This window comes from Danio rerio, chromosome 4 (assembly GCF_049306965.1).
Source record: "Danio rerio strain Tuebingen ecotype United States chromosome 4, GRCz12tu, whole genome shotgun sequence".
Lineage (NCBI taxonomy): Eukaryota > Metazoa > Chordata > Actinopteri > Cypriniformes > Danionidae > Danio > Danio rerio.
The window spans coordinates 58,559,455-58,580,819 of record NC_133179.1 but is presented as its reverse complement, the minus strand read 5'-3'; the positions used below and the strand labels follow the sequence as shown (position 1 = coordinate 58,580,819).

The 21,365-nt window shown below is 36.4% G+C and overlaps 2 protein-coding genes across 3 annotated transcripts in view; one reads left to right on the top strand and one right to left on the bottom strand.

Annotated features, from left to right (window-relative positions):
* The window catches only part of LOC100537530 (uncharacterized), an 858,077-nt gene that overhangs the window by 637,581 nt on the left and 199,131 nt on the right, over positions 1-21,365 (bottom strand). The gene's annotated exons all lie outside the window — the stretch shown is intronic.
* Positions 599-19,436, top strand: LOC137491107 (uncharacterized). 2 transcript variants are annotated; one of them, XM_068220200.2, is made up of 3 exons: positions 5,032-5,073; positions 5,507-5,656; positions 16,975-19,436. In XM_068220200.2, exons 2-3 carry the CDS (start codon positions 5,572-5,574, stop codon positions 17,925-17,927), a joined length of 1,038 nt encoding a protein of 345 aa, XP_068076301.1. In that variant the 5' UTR covers positions 5,032-5,073; positions 5,507-5,571; the 3' UTR covers positions 17,928-19,436. The 2 variants fall into 2 exon arrangements, with proteins under 2 accessions (XP_073804908.1, XP_068076301.1); XM_073948807.1 differs by lacking the exons at positions 5,032-5,073; positions 5,507-5,656 and adding an exon at positions 599-750.

Sequence of the window (21,365 nt, the reverse complement as noted above, 5' to 3'; positions counted from 1 at the left end):
TTACAGCAAACTTACATTAGGGTTCATATAGCAGACCTTTTGATACAGAGTTACGCCTTTCTACCACTGTAGGTTACCTTTCCCTAAGTCTCTGTGGTGCAATAGGTTAGCATCCGAGAGCCAGGGTGCAGGAGGAATGGCACGGGCTGGTCTGGATGCAAGAGGATATAATCGGTCAAGACATGATGCTAGTGTGGAGCAGAGTGTATCAGTGGCACTGTTCGTATCAAGTGCAGAGAGTTTGCAAGATGGAGGAAGAGAGTCTGAAACAATGGTGGATAGTCTATTGGGTGAGAGAGATCGTAGGTTTCTGCGAAAGGTAACCAGTGTTGGAGTGTGTGGCGGCTCAGGAGTAATGTGGATGTTGAGAGACAGAAGGAACAGAACAGAACAGAACATCACTATATATAAGAAATAGAGTACTTAATCAACTCATTTGTGGCTATTGTTTCTTGCTCAGACTTACCTGATTTCTGTTTGTTAATGACTCTCATATAAAGAAACTGCTGAAGCAAGTGTTGAAGAGAAGTTATTTTGATTCTGTTCATTGTTTTATTTTTTTAAACAGGACATTTTTATTGTTTTGTTAATTTTAAACAGGATAAAGTGTCCAAACACAGAGAAAAACTCCTGCTGAAGCGACTGATCTCCACACTGTTATAAAGATGGCGTTTATTAAAGAGGAGAGTGAAGATGTGACGATTGAAGAAACATTCACAGTCAAACAGGAAGATCTGCAGGAACAAACAGGTTGGTTTTCATTCTCAGAGACCAACTCAGTCATTTGATTCTCATTTAGATATTTTAATAATAAGAATAATAAATTAAATCCATCTTGCAGCCCTGAGTATGCTGCCTAGTTCTCCTAAATGCACATAAGCACTCATTGAAAGACAGGAATGAGTTTCATTTGTCACTTGTTCTCATGTCTTTTGTCATTATTTTATGTATTATTAGTCTCCCATTTTCTCTACCTTCTTAAGGTTATTGCTTTTCTTGTTCTTCTACTGTTTGTAAAGTGTCCTTGAGCACTGGCGCTATATAAAATAAATAAAAACAACAAATTAAAGTTTAACTGAGTTGAGGATATTTGACCTACAGTATTCTCATAGAAGATATCTGCTATTACAGTGATAGTGTTGGCTTAGTACTTTCCATTTGCATATGTCACATTGATCACAATTCCCTTTTTTTCATGAACTTCTTTATGGGTTTAAACTTGTTTGTAGTAGTTGTTACTAGTTCTCACTGATAGTATGCAGAATTAAATCATTATTATAATAACTAATTACCAGGACAGACCGTTCTGGACAGATTGTTGTGCATAGATTTAGTTTATTATAGTTTTTAAAACTTTTGTTTATTTGTTTTTTATTTTAAAGAAAGTTTATTTTGGAAAAAAGTGTGTGGATCCTAGTCGAGCTCTCTTGTTTTAACGCAATATTTAAGATTTTTTGCTAAGAAATATCTAAAATATTTTAACATTATTATTAATTTATTATAGTATCATTAAATGTATAAAATTGTAATATTTTTTGATAGGACAAATAAAAATCTTTTTCATCTGGGGCATTTGAAAAATTCCTTAATCTAAAATTTCATTCATAATGGTCTTAAAAATGTCTTTAAAAGTCTTAAATTTAACTTGGTGAAACCTGCAGAAACCCTGATTTAAAGTATGTCAGAAATGTGGATGCCCTTATTTTAATATATGCTGAATGAAATGGACACTAAAATAATTAATTATTATTATAAAACATTGTACAGTATTCTAAACTATATGTTGTTGTTGTGGGACGACGTGAGACAAAACAAACAAATTATAGTGGAACAATAACGTTTAGCATTGCACTGACTACAACTGGCCAACAAACTAGTCTAAAATAACTTTTGCTGCTTAAGAAATGGATTACAGCATGCTGATAATATGCAAACATTTGAGTGTAAAGTTCGTCAGAATATTGACCATATTCTTCATGTACCAGCAGGCGGCGCCATTAGAATCTTTTTGCTTGAGACTTTTTTTAAAGAATACATTTTTAGATCCTAAAAACAGTGTTGTGCTGCTGAGGCATGGGACAATAACCATTTTTAAAGTATAATGCAGTTTGAACAAAGTCAAGGTTTTAAAACTGCCAATATTTTCTGCTGTACCGTTAATCGGTATATGTAAGTTTTTTTTTTTTTTTTTTTTACATTTTGTTTTAAGTTTTTCAGGACAACAGTATCTCCAGCAGAAACGATATCCAAAGATGCTGTTTTAAATTGTAAAGAAATCTGTGTTTATGAAACAAATGAAGACAGCAGAAGTCAAGGATTCAATTGAACGATTTAGCCTGACATGTTTACTGCTCTAAAATAATTTAAAAGTTTCTCAAAAGAAAATGTTTTGTGTTCAAAGAGGAAAAAATGTTTGTTTTTTACCCAGACATTTAAAATAATATATTTTAGAGCAGTAATCACAGTACCATGAAGCCGAATCTTATACTGGCCCATGCCTATTGCTGCTTGATGTTGCAACGTCATATTTTCTTATTTTATTTTTCTTTGTACAGACATAAACACACTTGTTTGCAGAGCAAGTAGTGTGACCATTTTCTGACGTTTATTATTCCTGGTCATTTCTCCAATAGGCAACTGAAGTTGCAAAACAATAGCATATGAGATTGGGGCCCTGTTCCAGAAAGAAGGATAAGTGTAAAGTATTTTAACCCTGAAATGAGAGAAACTCTGGGTTTTCCGTTTCAAAATGGCTGGTTTGTCAATTTCGAGAAAGCAGGGTAAGTCAAGCCTGTCTCTGAAAGAGAGTTTTCTGTCGGTCTCCTCCCCTTTTTAAAAGATGAAGCGGTATTTCTCGCTTAGCCGTACATTTCCAGCCACCTATTTCTATGCCCATTTTGGGTAGCCTATGAGCATAAAAAATTGGTTGATGGAAACGTCATGATGCACATAACTTTTGAAATATTGGCATAAAAAACATGCGCATAACTGAGTAGGACAAACTTTTTATTCGATAAGAGAAGATAAACTTACGTAAACAACGCAAGCACTTTTACTGAACAAATTCCAGTATGTGTGTTTAAAAAGGTTTGTTATAAGAGATCATATGATGATGAAAATGTGTGTGAATGCACCAACCAGCAGGCTGAGAACATTATAAACATCTGAAATGTTGTTTTGGTCATTCTAAAACACCTGAACCGTTTCAGTATTCATGTTATTATATTATTAATGTTGTAGGGATAGTTTACAGTTTAACCCAAAGAATGACCAGTCTGGTAGATGAAGAAGAGCCGGAGTCAGAGATTTAAAAAAAATAAATTAAGTTTACTGAAGATAGTTTGCAGTTTCATTCCGCAGAAGCCAGCTTCAACACTCGCAAGGAGTTCCTAGGCCGCTCTGCTTACAGTCTCAACAATCGAACAATTATACTCTTTACACAAGTCCAGAAAGGGTGGGATCCAGGTAAACAGTTCTCATTGGTTACAACAGAAATAGACAATTCTAAATACATGCGTCAAAGAAACATAGTATCTACTTCCAGATATGGATGGCCTTAATGTGTGCGTCAAAGAAAGCATTGTATCTGTCTCCAGATATGGGTGGCGACCTGATGCCTAGAGGTGAGGTCGCCCTAAGTTATTAGAAGCTAATCTCCGACCTGTAAAAAGCTAAACCAGGAAAACAATAGACACAAACGACCATCTGTGTTAAAAACTCAAGGACGTTTCTTGTACGTTCAGATGTGTTATCAGGCTGGTTCAATCAACAGTCTGCAACAATATCTTGGCTACACACAGTCTGTCTCCACACAAAAAGGAATTACATTACTATTAATTATACACAAAAAAAAAATCAATCAAACAGCTATAAAATTATAGGCAATATATCAGGACAATAAAACTGGTGTGTTCTTCTCCTCTGTATTGGACCTCCATTCATAGGAACAGATGGGGAGAGAGAGAGATCTCCATGACCTATGACCTGGTTTGTGTGTCTCCTGAAAACAAAGTTAAAATCGACAGGCAAAAAGAGAAACAAGGACACAGAACATTCTTACAGTAAGCAGTTTTAACTTATTCATTAGTTAAAATCAATTCACAGTTAAATACTGAGAAACAGGATGATGAAAAGGATAAACGGTGGTCCATGATGAGACGGATTGGAAAGCAGAAATCCGAATCCTTCAGCCGTCTCACAGTTGCTGAATGTCACACGACAACGTATGTTCAAATTTTATGAAAATGAACAAATTATTTATAACCTCAGCAAAACATCTTGTGTGGTTTCTTAATTAACCAATAAGGGCCAGTTAACATTGTTTGAAAGTTTGACAAAATATTATAAATCTTGGGTTTACATTTTAAAAAATAATGTGCAACGATTGAATATTTTATCTGGAAAACAATGTTTTGTCCAATATTTCATTATGACAAATAGATTGTTTTAAAATAATCTATAAAGTTGGGTTTGTAAAGGGACACATTACCTTTCTGAAAATACACATTTAATAATCACACTGAAATGAAGATATACTTTGAATTTGTCCTTGACAGTGTTGACACAATTTGAGGTTTGTTTGCTGTTTTTCTGTTTGTAGATTAATTGTAAAAAGTGCAGGAGCTTGACCAACATTAATTTCTTACAGTCTAATACAACAACTATGTGGTTGAATTAAAAATCCTAAACTTTTAATAAATTTAAAATATTTTTTTTTTATTGTGATGTCTCAAAGGCACTTAGTGATAATGACCCTAAAAACGTTTTTTAAAGTTGTTTTAAAATGTTTAGATCAACTTCAAACACTGAACATCTGTGTGATTGTGTGTGTGTGTGTGTGTGTGTGTGTGTGTGTGTGTGTGTGTGTGTGTGTGTGTGTGTGTGAGAGAGAGAGAGAGAGAGAGAGAGAGAGAGAGAGCACAAGTGTAAAGTAAAAAACGAGGGACAAATGTATCAAAAAGTCATGACTGCGACAGTGAGTGGCAAAAAAACTAAACAAAAGACTTTTATTTTGGCGTGGCGTGTGACATCATAAGGTTGCGCCGCTCTTGTGCTGGATTCAGCTGGAGAAAGGTTTGTTTTAAAACATTTACATAAATATAAAGCGATTGATTAAAGCTTCAGGTTTTTCATCTGATGCTAAATTATGTACCTGCTGTTGACAACATTATTTTACCCTTTATACAACGAAGTACTATTTTACAGTAATGAGAGCTATTGTTTGAATAAAGCAACAGAAATGTGTGTAATAAGTGTTTAATGAAGGTTTAGTTTATTAAATAGCATAATGTCATTCCATTCTAAGGGTACATCACTATATACAAGAAATGGAGTACTAGTTTTAATCAGCTGTGTCCTGCTCAGACTAACCTGATTTCTTTTTGTTAATTACTGTCATGTAAATAAACTGTTGATGCAAGTGCTGAAGAGACGTTATTTTGTTTCTGTTCATTGTTTTAATTATTTTAAACAGGACATTTTATAGTTTTTATTTTATTTTAAACAGGATAAAGTGTTTAAACGCAGAGAGAAACTCCTGCTGAAGCGACTGATCTCCACACTGTTATAAAGATGGCGTTTATTAAAGAGGAGAGTGAAGATGTGAAGATTGAAGAAACATTTACAGTCAAACAGGAAGATCTGCAGGAACAAACAGGTTGGTTTTTATTCTCAAAGACCAACTCAGTCATTTGATCTTCATTCAGATATATTTTAATAATAAGAATACTAAATTAAATCCATCTTGCAGCCCTGAGTGTGCTGCCTAGTTCTCCTAAATGCACTTAAGCACTCGTTAAAAGACAGGAATGAGTTTCTTTAGTCACTTGTTCTCATGTCTTTTGTCATTATTGTATGTATTATTAGTCTCCTATTTTCACTACCTTCTTAAGATTATTGCTTTTCTTGTTCTCTTTCTGTTTGCAAAGCGCCCTTGAGCACTGTCGCTATATAAAATAAATAAAAACAATAAATTAAAAACAGGTTTAACTGAGCTGACGATGTTTGACCTACAGTATTTTCATAGAAGATATCTGCTATTACTTTGATGGTGTTGGCTCTGTACTTTCCATTTGCATGTCATGTTGATCACAATTGCCTTTTTTTCATCAACTTCTTTATGAGTTTAAACCATGTTATGTTTTTGTAGTTGTTACTAGTTCTCACAGATATCATCTGAGTTAAAACTACATTATTATAACAATAGTTGGTTTCCGCTGGGTATTAAAATGTCTTAAATTCCAAAATAAAAATTTTAGGCCTTAAAAAGTCTTGAATTTTCTGAAATATTGTGCTGTAGGTCTTAAATCTTTTTTTAAACAAGCCTTCATTTTCCTTTGTTCATGTTTTGTTACCCAATCTGGCTAAAACCCTCACAATCCCCAACAATCCATCTCAATAAAACTTTTAACTTTTTAATAAAAAAAGAGGACATTTTAACTCTGTTTATCACAATGGTAAGTACTGCTGAGGACATTGACCTGGACAGATTTTTGTGCATAGATTTAGTTTATTATGGTTTTTAAAACTTTTTAAACATTTGTTCATTTGATTTGTTTTTTATTTGAATTGAATCTGCTCGCGACCAGGTTTGAGCTACCAGAACTGTTGCTATGACAACAACTCTCGGATCAGTTTTTAAGATCGTCAATAACCAAATCCAGCTAACAGAGTGATCAACGTACGAAGAACAGACCCCTGGACAGATTGTTGTGCATAGATTTACTTTATTTTAGTTTTTAAAACATTTGTTCATTTGTTTTTCATTTTAAAGAAAGTTTATATTTGAGCTCTCTTGTTTTTACACAATATTTAAGATCTTTTGCTAAGAAATATCTAAAGTATTTTATTATTATTATTGATTTATTATTGTATTATTTAATATATTATATTAAAATGTTTTTTGATAGGACAAATAAAAATCTTTTTCATCCGTGCCATTTGAAAAATTCCTTAGTCTAAAATTTAATTCATAATGGTCTTAAAAATGTCTTAAATTTGACATTAAATTTGACTACATCTACAGGTGACACCTGTAGAAACCCTGATTTAACGTATGTCAGAAAAAGTGGATGACCTTGATTTGAAATATGCTAAATAAAATGGAAACTAAAATAATTAATTGTGGGATGACAGGAGGCAAAATGAACAAATTATAGTGGAACAATAACGTTTAGCATTGCACTGACTACAACTGGCCAACAAACTAGTCTAAAAATGAGTTTTGCCGCTTAAGAAATGGATTACAGCATGCTGATGATATGCAAACATTTGAGTGTAGTTCATCAGTATTGACCAATTTCTTCATGTACCAGCAGGCGTCGCCATTGGAATCTTTTTGCTTTAGATCCTAAAAACAGCGTTATGCTGCTTAGGCATTGGACGATAACCGTTTACAAGGTATACCGTGGTTTAAAAAAAGGTTGAGGTTTGAAAAAACACCCATATTTTCTGCTGTACCATTCCTATATGTAAGGTTTTTTTTACATTTAGTTTTTTAGGACAACAGTATCTCCAGCAGAAAAGATATCCAAAGATGCCTTTCCTATCCAAAAATTCAGTTTTAAATCGTAAAGAAATCTGTGTTTTTGAAACTAATGAAGACAGCAGAAGTCAATGATTCTTTAGTATTATTCAGCCTGGCATGTTTACTGCTCCAAAATATTGTAAAAGTTTCTCAAATTAAAAAATATTGTGTTTAAAGGGGAACAAGTTTTTTTTTTTTTTTTTTTTTACCCAGACATTTAAAAGAACAAATTTTAGAGCAGTAATCACAGTACTGTAAAACCGTGATATTTTTATTCAAGGTTATTAGAATTCGAATCTTATACTGGCCCATGCCTAATGCTGCTTGATGTCATATTTTCTAATTTAATTATTTTTCTTTGTATAGTCATGAACACACTAGTTTGTAGAGCAAATAGTGTGACCGTTTTCTCACTTAGAATATAATAACCCATGAGCGTTTAATGTAAGATAGGAAAGGCTGTCAAACCTCATAAAAATTTTTTGTAGAACCTCGTATGGTGTGCTCAAGGTGCTTGAGTTTAAGATGTGATAACATTTTTAATATCCAATGTCTGTGGGATGGCGGGTTTGTTTTTTTTTACCTGAGAAGAATCAGGTGTCTGGTCAATTAAGAAGAAAAGGCAATGATTTCTGCGTGATTAGTTGACAGGTGCATTTCTTCTGGCACTGTACCAAAATTGAGGTCAAAGGATTAGGATCCATATCTTTATTACATATAGATGAAAATGATCTAAAAATATTGGCCCAAAATGTATGTAATCTAGGGCATCCCCAGAACATCAGATCTGCTGGCTCCAAACCACATCCGGGGCAAGATGAATCCGACCCTTGTAGGGATGTTATACAGTTTGACCCAAAGAATGACCAGTCTGTCAGATTAAGAAGAGCCGGAATTAAAGATTTAAATTAAATAAATCAAGTTTACTGAAGAAAGTTTGCAGTTACATCAGCAGAAGCCAGCTTCAACACTCGCAATGAGTTCCTAGGCCGCTCTGCTTACAATCACCAATAAATAACAATTATACTCTCACATAATGTCAGTAATTGCATCATACATATAGATGTTCTAACCTGAATGGTTAAAACACAGATAGACTAGGAACATTTCCACATGGGGTTTGTGCGTACAATTCTGAACCGTATGTTAAGCATAAAAGTCAGACATCCTCTTGACCAGGGGTGTCCATACTACGGCCCACGGGCCATCTGGGGCCCGCAATCAGTTTTGTGGCGGCCCGCGAGGCTTTTTATAAATATTAATAGAATCTGGCCCGCTATACAAAAATAAACGTAATTCAAATAACCACTGGGTGTCGCTATTACACACCTTCAATTAGGCATTACTTCCTGTAATGAAGTAAAACTAACCGACCAAACTGAAGGAAACATAAGTGATAATCACATTTTGGCGAGACATGGCGCACCAAGAAAAAGGAAAATCAACAGTCAGTGCAAGAAGTTTCAGCCACGTTGGGGCAAAGAATATTTCTTCACAGAGGTCAGCGGGAAATGTATCTGTTTAATTTGCCAGAAATCAGTTGCAGTAATGAAGGAATATAATATTAAAAGACATTATGAAACAAAGCATCAGGTCTTCAGCTCTTACACTGGTGCAGAACACAGGAAACCCTTCACTGAAGGAGAATTTATAAAGGATGAGTGTTGCAACTGTAATTTGCCCAGAGAAGATTCAAGTTTTTTAAAAACGTAAGTCTTTCTAGAAACAGTTGGACGACCGAAATAAAATAATTCAATTTTTTCTTGTACGTTCAGCTGTTATCAAACTGGTTCAAGATTGTTTCCATCAACAGTCTGCTACAACATCCTCACTACACACAGTGTCTATCTACATAAAAAGTGGAATCACTTCAAAAGAATTAACCTTAAAAACCGTAAAATCACTTTTATAACTATGGAAACAGTTGTTTCCAGTCCTCAGCCCTCAGTTCCAATCAAGGTCTCCGTGACATCTGACTTAGTGGACTTGGTGGCTCCTGAAAATAGTTATAAAGAGACAGGCAAATGCACTGAACATTCTTATATTAAGCAGTGTGTTTAACTTATTCCTTAGTTAAAATCATTTCAAGGATAAATACTCATTCAAATGATCAAAAATAATGAGAAACAAGATGATGAGGAAAGGATAAACGTTGATTCATGCTGAGATAGATTGGAAGGTATAAATCCAAATCAGCTTGCTCCTAGATAGGTGAAGCCTTTAAAGCACCTTCAACTGAAAAAGACCATGTCTAATACATACAGAAGATGAGTGTACCAGTTCTATGGCATACTGCCAGGCTGTATCTGATATTTCTAGTCCCAGTTCATCTTCCCATTTTTGCTTTATACAATTTAGGGAAGGGGAGGCAGTTCTTTGGATCACTTCATATAACATGGACATATTACCCCTTTGGTATGGCTCCATATTTACCAAATCATCTATCCAGCATGCTTCTGGTTGGTTTAGTGAAGGAGAAAAGTGTTTTTTAATAAAACTACGGACCTGAAGGTACCTAAAAAATTAGACTGTGGAATTTCAATGTCTGTTCTTAACTGTTGAAATGAGATAATATGGCATCTTTAAACAGGTCCTTAACACAGTTAACTCCCTTCCTAGAGCATAATTGGGATGCTGAATCTATAAGAAAGGGAAGAAATAATGGATTTAACAAAATGGGAGCAGAAGGCAATGCTTGTTTATTATTAAAGTGAAGTCTGAATTGTGACCATGTTCTGAGTGATCCATTAATAACTGGGTTATTCGTAGAATATTGTTTACTCACTGAAATCGGAGCACAAAGTATTGAGCGTAAAGACACTGGATTAGACGTGTACTGTTCCATAAGTAACCAAAGTGGGCCCTCATCATTACAGATGTTGGAAAACCAGAATATCAGTTTGTGTAAATTGGGCACCCAATAATGGTATTAGAAATTGGCATTTCAATCCACCCTCTTCCTTTTTTCTTTTTAGGAGTTCCTTTCTTATGCGAGTAGAAATACAATTATTTAAATGAAAAATGACTTGGGAATAAAAACAGGCACGGTCTGAAATAGAAACAGAAATCTTGGTAGTATTGTCATTTTAATAGAGTTGATCTTCCCAGCCAAAAATAAAGTGTTGACCACCACGTCATGTCTCATTTGGCTTTGTCTAATGTCGTTTTAAAATTATTATTGAACAAATCCTTATATTTGCGTGTCACACTCACACCCAGATATACAAATTTATCAGGACTTACTGAAAATGGAAAGGATTGGAAGGACATTTTCTGTGCTCTACCATTGATTGGGGAAAAAAAAAACTTTGCTAGATTGACTTTGTATCCAGAAACATTTCCAAATTCTGAAATTGTTGTAAGAGCTCTTAGAATACATGTATCTGGATTTGACAGAAAAAGAAGAAGATCATCCGATATAGCAGGAGCTTATGTTCTTGTCCCGCTCTAAAAATTCCTTGCAAGCCATCAGAGTTCATTAATATGGTTGCAAGAGGTTTGATGGCAATGTCAAAGAGCACAGGGGACAGAGGGCAGCCCTGTCTCGTTCCCCTAGAGCAGGCTGGTGATGCCCGGAAGTATCGCCTGAAGCCACACAGGAAAATTTTGTACCTGCTGTATATCTTAGGCCTCGTTTATACTAGTGGGTTTTAGTATAAAAACGGCGTTTTAGAAAGAAAACGATCCGCGCCCACACTACCGCTTTACCTAGTGTTTCTGAACTGCTCTCCGTCCATACCAAAACACTGAAAACGCACATCACGTGACCACACACACACACTCTCGGGCAAGCGCTGCAGCATTTCTACCCAGATGAGAGCTGTGCTGGGTGGACTGCTCATCAAGCATCTCCCGCTGGATCTAATCTCACTATATTTGCTAAACGTGATATTTAATTCATCTTGTTGTCTTTATCTAACAACATATTCCCCGACTTTGGTCTTTTGAATCGATTACTTGTTCACAGGTCACGTGTTTTGGCTGTGCGCAAAGATAAGTTAATAATTAATGGAACCACGTAGCAATATATATAATAAATAAATAGCACATATATTGACTGATCGCTTGCCTTTATTTCCTATAATGTATAAACTTATTTTGCGTTATACTTTCATAATGGCTATTATTGATTATTAAAACTGATATTTAGCAATGCAGAGGATACGTTTCGATGAAAATGAAACGAGGCAGTGATGTTATATAGGCTCTGTTTTATTATAAATATGCATACAGTGAAGATGCAGCCCGACGCCTCAGCATTTCTGCTGTCTGCTAAGTTGTTAATATCAAAATGAAAATAGGCAGTTGCTTAAATCATGTTCTCATTTTATTGTTGAGAAAGTGAAACAGCGTAGCCAGGATGATGTGAATAAGGTTATAAAGTATACTGTTCCCTTTGAAGATATACCAGACTCATACCGCCTCCATTTTCAGATGTCTCCGTTTTTGCCCATCCACATTAAGACGGAGCAGCAGTGTTTCAGAATGAAAACCTCTCCAACCTCTCCAGCGTTTTCGGCGCTCGAAAACTCCGGCATAGTGTGGGCGAATGGCATAACCGTAGCAAAACTTATGCGTTTTAAAACGAAAACACATTAGTGTAAATGGGGCCTTAATCACAGTCATTTCTGGTGGGCACCAGTAAACACTATGGCAAATCAGCGATGTTTAAGAACACGCTCAGTAGCACCTACATGTTAGCGGGAAATGGACGATTTTAAAACTTCAGTACCAGGACAATACTATCACAGACAACACGAGGGTGTGATAGTGTTTTATCGCTCACTCTGTTACATAGGCTGTAGCAAGGAATCGTCCCCACAGAACTTACCTGGTGCCATGAACTGAATCCTAGGAGGACACTTAAGCATACCACTGTTAAAGAGATTGTAATTCAGTTTGATGCCTAATCTTAATTGTTTTAATTAAACTGAACTGAATTATATTAAAGTGAGGTTTACAAATTGTGGCAACAGCTGAAGGTTTGTAGTCCACAGCATGTTGCAATCTTTACAGTGCCGATCCTATACTTCCATGTTTTTTTCCCACAGCAGCCTAGCTTTCGTTCTTTAAAATGGTGGCTGTGTAGAATAAGCGTATTCTCTTTCCAATAACAAGATGCCATTGTTCCCTCATTCATTTGTTCATTCAGAGATGCCTTTAGACATGGAGGATCACCAGAAAAGGACTGGCAATAGGAATGAAGTGTCTGCTTCCTTCTATACATGTGTGGTCAGAAAGTCTGGTTGTCTTTCAAAGACTTTCCTCTCAGACTTCCCCCACGTAAATTGGGACCCAAATTCATTGGACCATTTCCCATTATCAAGGTGCTCAGTCCAGTGTTGGTTCAACTGAAATTAAGCTCTAAGTTTAAAAACATTCACCCGTTTTTTTATTTTAGGTGTCTAAGATTAAACCCATTCTTCTCTCCCCCCTGCAGCCCATTACATCTGCTCCTCTGCCTCCCAGACTGGTTAAGGGTGCACTAACATCAGGCCCGGCCCTAACCAATTTGGCACCCTAGGCAAGATTTCAGGTGGCGCCCCGTCACATTGCAGTAAATTCCACTGTTAGTGTATAGTCATAAGAAACTAAATAGCTTTTTGATTGACTACTACAAGCTGGGAAAACATCAGATATATATGCCAATGCAATTAACATTATTGCTGAATAGATCTAATATTTACACATTAGCTTGAGGAAGTAATGATCGAGGTATGCCCTTCTACAACATTAGCTGACATTATAGCTAATCTGTCAACGTTGAGATGTAAAAAAATATGGGACAACAAATAACTTCAAATGATAGAATACATAGTAAACTATAGAAAATACTGATAATAAAATAATAGGTTTAGCCTATTAAAATCAATGGCCTGTACAGAAATTAAATAAAGCTATAAAATCTACTTCACTTTTGATTGTATTTTCATATTGATTAAAGGTACTATAGTTATTTAGTGAAGAGCAGCAAATGAATTTCTTTGTGTTTTGTTTGATAACAGAGATGTTAATGTAACAATGCACAGATCTATAATAAAGCATTTGACTACTTTAGTAACTGTGTATGCTCATTTAAGGGACAATTAGTTGTGTTAAAAAAGCGCAGGACGGAGCAAAAAATAAATAAATGAATAAAAAATCATCAGGTCCATAGTGAGTCTTAAGGGAATGCCAGGGGGTGTTCTTGAGGGAAGGGGTACTGTCACTGTACCTCAAGCTTTTGCTCTCTCCTCCTATTCTGGGTTACAGTTACTCTTGTCATCAGCTTTTTTTTTAATTTTACTCGTGACACAAGTATTTTCTTATTTGTGTTTAAAAGTCTTTAGTTTTTGACATGATGTCTAGCTTTTGAGGTACTTTTGGTCTACTTCACTTTGTTAGACAGGTCTATTTAGGTAATTTCTTGATTGTGAACATGTTTGGTAGTAATCAGGGGCCTCATGTATCAACGCTGCGTACGCACAAAAACTTTGCGTACGCCAGGTTTCACGCTCAGAATCGCTCACGTTTGGATTTACTAACAATGAACTGAACGTGGGAATGTGCGCAGCTTCACGGCAGCTTTCTGGCTGGCGTACGCACATTTTTTGTGCGTGTCTGTTTTATTTCCATTGGCGACTCCTAGAGGCAGTTGTGTTAAATTCCTCTCTACAAAGTGTCTGAGCCTTGTAATGGCAGCTGTATGAGACGGGTTCATCTAGCAGGTATATAAGGTTTCCATACCATACATTTGACCAGCTAAACATTAAAGCACAATTTGCAGCGGTCGCCTGTTTTCCCAATGTAATCTGAGCGATCTACTGCATGCACATTGCTATAAAGACACTATCTGAAGATGAATTTGCATGCGTGAATCAGAAACATTTCCATTCAATAAATGTGCAAATAAAATATGATGCACAAACTTATTGATGATTCCTACTTGTCTTTCTCGTGATAAATAGTGGGCAAAATCTGATATGTAGCGGGGAAAAAAAGAAGATCGAGTTCATCAGACGCTGGATTCGAGCAGAGTTCACGCTCAAACGTGTCAATACATGATCACATGCGTCTTACGAGGTGCGCCACTGAGACTGTTAAGAGTACTGCAACAGTTTACGGATATAAACCACACTAATTCTTTTTTAAATGCACTCAGTGCGATGTTCAGACCCAACTGTGTTAACCGCATCAGCTAAACTCTCCCACTCTTTTTTTTTTTTTCTTTTGTTGTTAATTCCGGAGAACAAACTTGCAAATAACACCGCTTTTCTCCGGTCTACCTCCGAAAGCAGCACCTCCAATTCACATTCTTTTCAAAGTTTCTCTTTTTGCTTGATTTTGCCTTTGCTTTTTCGTTGGGTTTTGCCATTAGCATAGTCATTAGCATATTCATACGGGGGAGGAGGCAGGGAGGGGTTTTGTGCTCGTGCATGTTGCGCTCAGTTTCACGTTCATTCGGATGTACAAAAGAATATGCGTGAGATTCGGCGTACGCAGTGTTTCATACATCTGGGGCCTCATGTACGAAGACTTGCGTGGAAATCTTACTATAACATTGCGTACGCACAAAGCTGTAAATGTGCGTACGCAGAAAAAATTTCAGATGTATGAAACACTGCGTACGCCGAATCTCACGCATATTCTTTTGTACATCCGAATGAACGTGAAACTGAGCGCAACATGCACGAGCGCAAAACCCCTCCCTGCCTCCTCCCCCGTATGAATATGCTAATGACTATGCTAATGGGAAAACCCAACGAAAAAGCAACGGCAAAATCAAACAAAAAGAGAAACTTTGAACAGAATGTGAATTGGAGGTGCTGCTTTCGGAGGTAGACCAGAGAAAAGCGGTGTTATTTGCAAGTTTGTTCTCCGGAATTAACAACAAAAGAAAAAAATAGAGTGGGAGAGTTTAGCTGATACGGTTAACACAGTTGGGTCTGAACATCGCACTGAGTGCATTTAAAAAAGAAATAGTGTGGTTTATATCTGTAAAATGTTGCAGCACTCGCAACAGTCTCAGTGGCGCACCTCATAAGAAGCATATGGTCATGTACTGACACGTTCAAGCACAAACTCGGTTCGAATCCAGCGTCTGATGAATTCTTTCTTCTTTTTTTCCCGCTACATATCAGATTTTGCCCACTATTTATCACGAGAAAGACAAGTAGGAATCATTAATAAGTTTGTGCATCATATTTTATTTGCACATTTATTGAATGGAAATGTTTCTGATTCACGCATGCAAATTTATCTTCAGATAGTGTCTTTATAGCAATGTGCGTGCAGTAGATAGCTCAGATTACATTGGGAAAACAGGCGACCGCTGCAAATTGTGCTTTAATGTTTAGCTGGTCAACTGTATGGTATGGAAACCTTATATACCTGCTAGATGAACCCGTCTCATACAGCTGCCATTGCAAGGCTCAGACACTTTGTAGAGAAGAATTTAACACAACTGCCTCTAGGAGTCGCCATTGGAAATAAAACAGACACGCACAAAAAATGTGCGTACGCCTGCCAGAAAGCTGCCGTGAACCTGCGCACATTCCCACGTTCAGTTCATTGTTAGTAAATCCAAACGTGAGCGATTCTGAGCGTGAAACCTGGCGTACGCAAAGTTTTTGTGCGTACGCAGCGTTGATACATGAGGCCCCTGAATTTTTTTCTGTGTACGCACATTTACAGCTTTGTGCGTACGCAATGTTTTAGTAAGATTTCCACGCAAGTCTTCGTACATGAGGCCTCAGGTCTGGGTGTGACTAGAGAACTTGAAGTTGGTGTGATGTTATGTTTTAATGGGGACATTTTCACATAAGTCTGTGTAGTTCAGTATTTTGTTATCCTTTTAATAAAAACCTTCATTTAGCACGATGTGTTTAATTGTGGTATCTTTGACTAATATTTACATTTGTTTGATGATCTGAAACCATTAAGTGTTAGAATTCTGCATTGCAATTGTTACTTGCAAATTACTAAACCAGAGAACATTTGTCATTTAAAGGTGCGAATTTAAGGCTTTATGCAGATATGTCTCATGTATGTGAGGCAAATATTCACAGAGATTAAGCTGTTTTTTTCAAACAGGTTTACCTGTCAGGCACAGAATGAAAAAGTATTACCCATCTGCTTTACAAGTTTTACAAAAACATGTTGTTTTGTTGTGATTTCGCATATATATACAAATAAAAAAACTGTGCCTTTACCGCTTTCAATTTGATGTCTCATCAATATGACCAAAAATAATCTGGGATCAATCAAATAAGAATCCGCTTAAAAGTGTATGTGTGTAATGGACACCAGGAGGTTAATATGACAAGATCAATCTAAATATGATCTGCTGTTTTTACATTTAATGTGCATCAAAATTAAGGCTTGTGTTGCCAATGTTTTAGTGCCTTTTTACTTCAGCTTTTGATGAGAGTTTGAATGATTTACTAAAAACTAAACTTTTTTTATTTCAGACCTAATTAAAGACTATGAGGAGATTAAAGAGGAGGAACATCATGTCAAAATTGAGGACAGAACTCATTTAGAGACTGATGGTATTTTCACAGTGAGAGACAAGAGTTGTGTCACCTGCACTCAGTGTGGAAAGAGTTTGACAAACAAAAGCAAACTTAAGACTCACATGATGATTCACACTGGAGAGAAACCATTCACATGCACTCAGTGTGGGAATAGTTTCAGCAAATCATCTTACCTTAATCAGCACATGAGGATCCACACTGGAGAAAAACCATTCACATGCACTCAGTGTGGGAAGAGTTTCAGCCAATCATCATCCCTTAATCAGCACATGAGGATCCACACTGGAGAGAAACCATTTACTTGCACTCAGTGTGGGAAGAGTTTCAGCTGCTCATCATCCCTTAATAAACACATGATTGGCCACACTGGAAAGAAACCATTCACATGCACTCAGTGTGGGAAGAGTTTCAGCCGATCATCATCCCTTAATCACCACATGAGGATCCACACTGGAGAGAAACCCTTTACTTGCACTCAGTGTGGGAAGAGTTTCAGCCGATCATCATCCCTTAATCAACACATGATGATCCACACTGGAGAGAAACCATTCACATGCACTCAGTGTGGGAAGAGTTTCAGCAAATTATCATCGCTTTATAGACACATGAATATCCACACCGGAGAAAAACCATTCACATGCACTCATTGTGGGAAGAGTTTCAGCCAATCATCATACCTTAATCTACACATGTGGATCCACACTGGAGAGAAACCATTCACCTGCCCTCAGTGTGGGAAGAATTTTAACCAATCATCATACCTTATTAAACACATGAGGATCCACACTGATGTGAGAGAGTATATGTGCTTGGAGTGTGAGAAGACATTTATTACAGCTGCAGAATTGAAACGGCACCAGAGGATTCACACTGGAGAGAAACCGTAGTCATGATCAGTGTGTACAGAGTTTCATTAATTCGGGGGAGCTTAAGAAACACATGTGATGGTTTCCGGTATGGTGTCGACACGTGTAGGAGCATAGAAAGAGAGCTCCCATACACACTGATATTAATCCTCCTTTTTACATTATTAATAACCTAAACCATATGGAGGGGGGCAAAAGCAAAAAGGCTAGGACAAAATCACTATTGAAACTTGGAAAAAAAAAAAAACGAGAGCTCAACAGATGAAAAATCCGACACGGACGGGATAGGTGATAGCCTGTCAACTACGGACATCAAAGCTTTCCAGATGGATATTAAATCTGATTTAACCAGATTTAAGCAAGTAACTTTTATTAACTTTAAGCAAGAAATAAAAAAACTGGATGGCCTCATCACGGACCTAAACGCAACAGCAAAAAACATCAACGAAGTGGAGCAGCGAGTTGGAGAATTGGAGGAGAATGTTGCTAAGATAATAGAAAACATACAAAAGTAACTGTTAAGTCTATAAACACGCTCTCGTCGAAATAATATTCAGATCTTTAGAATCCCAGAAAGAAGCATAGGCAATAATATCCAAGACTTGGTGGAAACAATTATCAAAACGGAGCTGTCACTCGACGAATTGGACCATAAAATCCAACAGTTTCACCAGGCACTCGGACCAAAACCACCCGCTGATGCCACCCTAGATCAGTGGTGGTATTCATCCTGGAATACAAAACGAAGGACCTGGTTCTCCGCTCTGCATGGAGGAAGAAAGTAATATACTGGAACAAAAAAAAGATTTTCTTTGACAAAGACTGCCCACCTAGGATCCAACAGAAAAGATGGGCTTTTGTACTAATAAGCCAGCGAAACTTAGAATCTTTCTCGAAAACGGGGCAGTCATGTACATTTCGATGACGGGGCTTTAAGAGATCTGAAAGAACAAGGACTGATAAACAGCGAAGAAGAAACTATTATAGGAATCTCTGGGAAAGAGAAACAAAGACTTTGGCAAAAGGTTGGAGTGACTTCGAAGAAAAGTAAGGAAAAACATCAAGCAAAGATCTGGGAAAAACTACGTGAATTTCAAAGAGACAACACTAGCTCTGTTTGAAAGAAGGATAAAACCTGACAGATCCTAACAAAGAACTCTGAGAGGCTGGAAAAACTTCTTGACTTGATTCACCAATGATGGACATTTAAATCGTTTGAAGGAAGAATGGTATTTAACCGAACTGACCAACGTCACAAGATGAACGATTAAAGCACACCAAGACTCAAATCGTTAAGTAACATACTGGTAGGAAGACATAAAGGGATTCTAATCTATACACTTAAAATCCCTTGCTATAATTAGTAGAAATATTTAACTTGAAAACCTAACCAGAAATACAAGAATATAATATTGCCAGATATGGGCACTGAATATATTCGTTAACATTTTTGTGCAATAGGCACAGCAAGGAGGGGCCCTTTAGAGAATGAAGGCTTTACGCTCACATTAAAAAGTTATTTAAGACTTCAAGGTTTGGAGACCTTTTAAGTTATGTTTTTTTTTATGTTGTTCAAGATATTCATGTTTGTGTTTTTCATATTCCGGTCACCGTGATTTTCGCAATAAGGTCTGATTATAGTTTTTGCAAAAACAGGAATATGGAGTAATTATAAGAAGCAAACTCGTGTCTAAATTGAAAAGAGAAAAGCAACAGATAATCTTCTGGCAAGAGACGCATCTTTCTGATACAGAACAAAAGAAATTAGAAAAATTGGGATGGCCTCAGGTACGTTGATCTGTGGGGGAGACTGGAATGTACAACTTCAGCCTAAATTGGACTCGTCTTCTAATAAGCAAATTAGTCAAGTAACTAGACAAATAATATATATGATGAAAGAATTAGGCTTAATAGATGTATAGAGAGACATATACCCTCTTAAAAAATAATGTTCTTTGTTCTCTACCGCCCACATGTCTCACTCTAGAATTTATCATTTTAGTTTGGGTCAGATCAACATAAAATAAAAGACTGTAAAATAGGAACAAGAGACATCTCAGACCAAGCAGGGGCTATTTAACAGTGTACGTGGTCAATAAACCCAAAAAGACATTTTGGCGATTTAACCCTAATCATTTAAATGATTTAACATGTGTAGGATATGTTAAAAAAAGAACTATTAGAATATTTAAAACATACTGTTAATGGAGAGGTGTCACCTAGTATCCTATAAGACGCAGCTAAAGCTGTTATGCGAGTTAAACTTATAATGTGGGGATCAAGGAAAAAATATTTTTAATAAGATCAAAGAAGTTAAAGCAAGAATAAGAAAACAACAGGCAGAGTAGAGTATATTTAAAATCAAAGATCCCAAAACTAAAAAGATATGTCATAGATTGGAGGAAATACAACAGGCTTTTCAGGAAATACTATAAGGAATTATATACAACTTAAAGAATTAGAGACTAAATATGGTAATAAAGAAGATCCAGATACTTTTAATAAGATCAAAGAAGTTAAAGCGGAACTCAATAAAATATTCGATGAGCAAGTACAATTAAAACTTCCATTTTTAAAACAGAAATTTTATGAAAATAGTCCAAAAGCAAAAAAGCTCCTGGCATGGAGAATAGGGAAACGACAGGCAGAGAGGAGTATATTTAAAATCAAAGATCCCAACACTGAAAAGATACGTCATAAATTGGAGGAAATACAAGTTTTTTGCCGAAATACTATAAGGAATTATATTTCTCAAAAGATTAATATTGAACTTGCAAACATGCAGCATTTTACACACATTAGATTTACTATCAATTGGATCAATACAAAATAAAACCCAAACTCAAAAAACAACTATAGAAGAAATAAGCAACGCTATATCAAACCTTAAAACATCTAAAGTACCAGGCAGAGACGGCTTCTCTGCATAATGGTATAAAATATTCAAAGAACAATTAATGTGAATGTTTTTTGAATGCTTTAATCATACCTTACATGAGGGCAACGACCTGTAAAGGAAGAGGATCTAGAGGAGATGAAGGAAGTCAAAGAAGTCACCACTGGGTTCTGTAAGGTGGATTCAGCAGGGGACCCTCCTTTTCACAAAATGGATGGACACATGAGAGGTGAGTGTGTGCACTACTTTGCACACTGCATACATGGGGGACACCATGAAAAGAATGTGTAAATCCACCAGTGGGTATAAGCATGTTGAGATTTCAGTTTCTGCAGCTATGAAAGATTACAATCACTTCATGGGGGAGTTGACCTTTCAGATCAGCTGATTGGTTACTATTACTCATCAAAAAAAGCAGAATGTGGCACATGACTGTGCTACATCATTTCATTGACATTGCTGTCACAAACTGCTACTTGCCGCACAAGCAACTGTGTAGCAGCAAAGAAGAGCAGCCCATGACACACCAGGACTTTCAAAAGCAGATAGCAGCGGAGCTGTTT

Excerpts from the sequence above, each read along its gene's own strand:
- LOC137491107 (XM_073948807.1), top strand. The coding sequence starts at position 666 with ATGGCGTTTATTAAAGAGGAGAGTGAAGATGTGACGATTGAAGAAACA. Across the intron at positions 751-16,974 it reads AGATCTGCAGGAACAAACAG|ACCTAATTAAAGACTATGAG; the intron begins GTTGGTTTTCAT and ends TTTTTATTTCAG.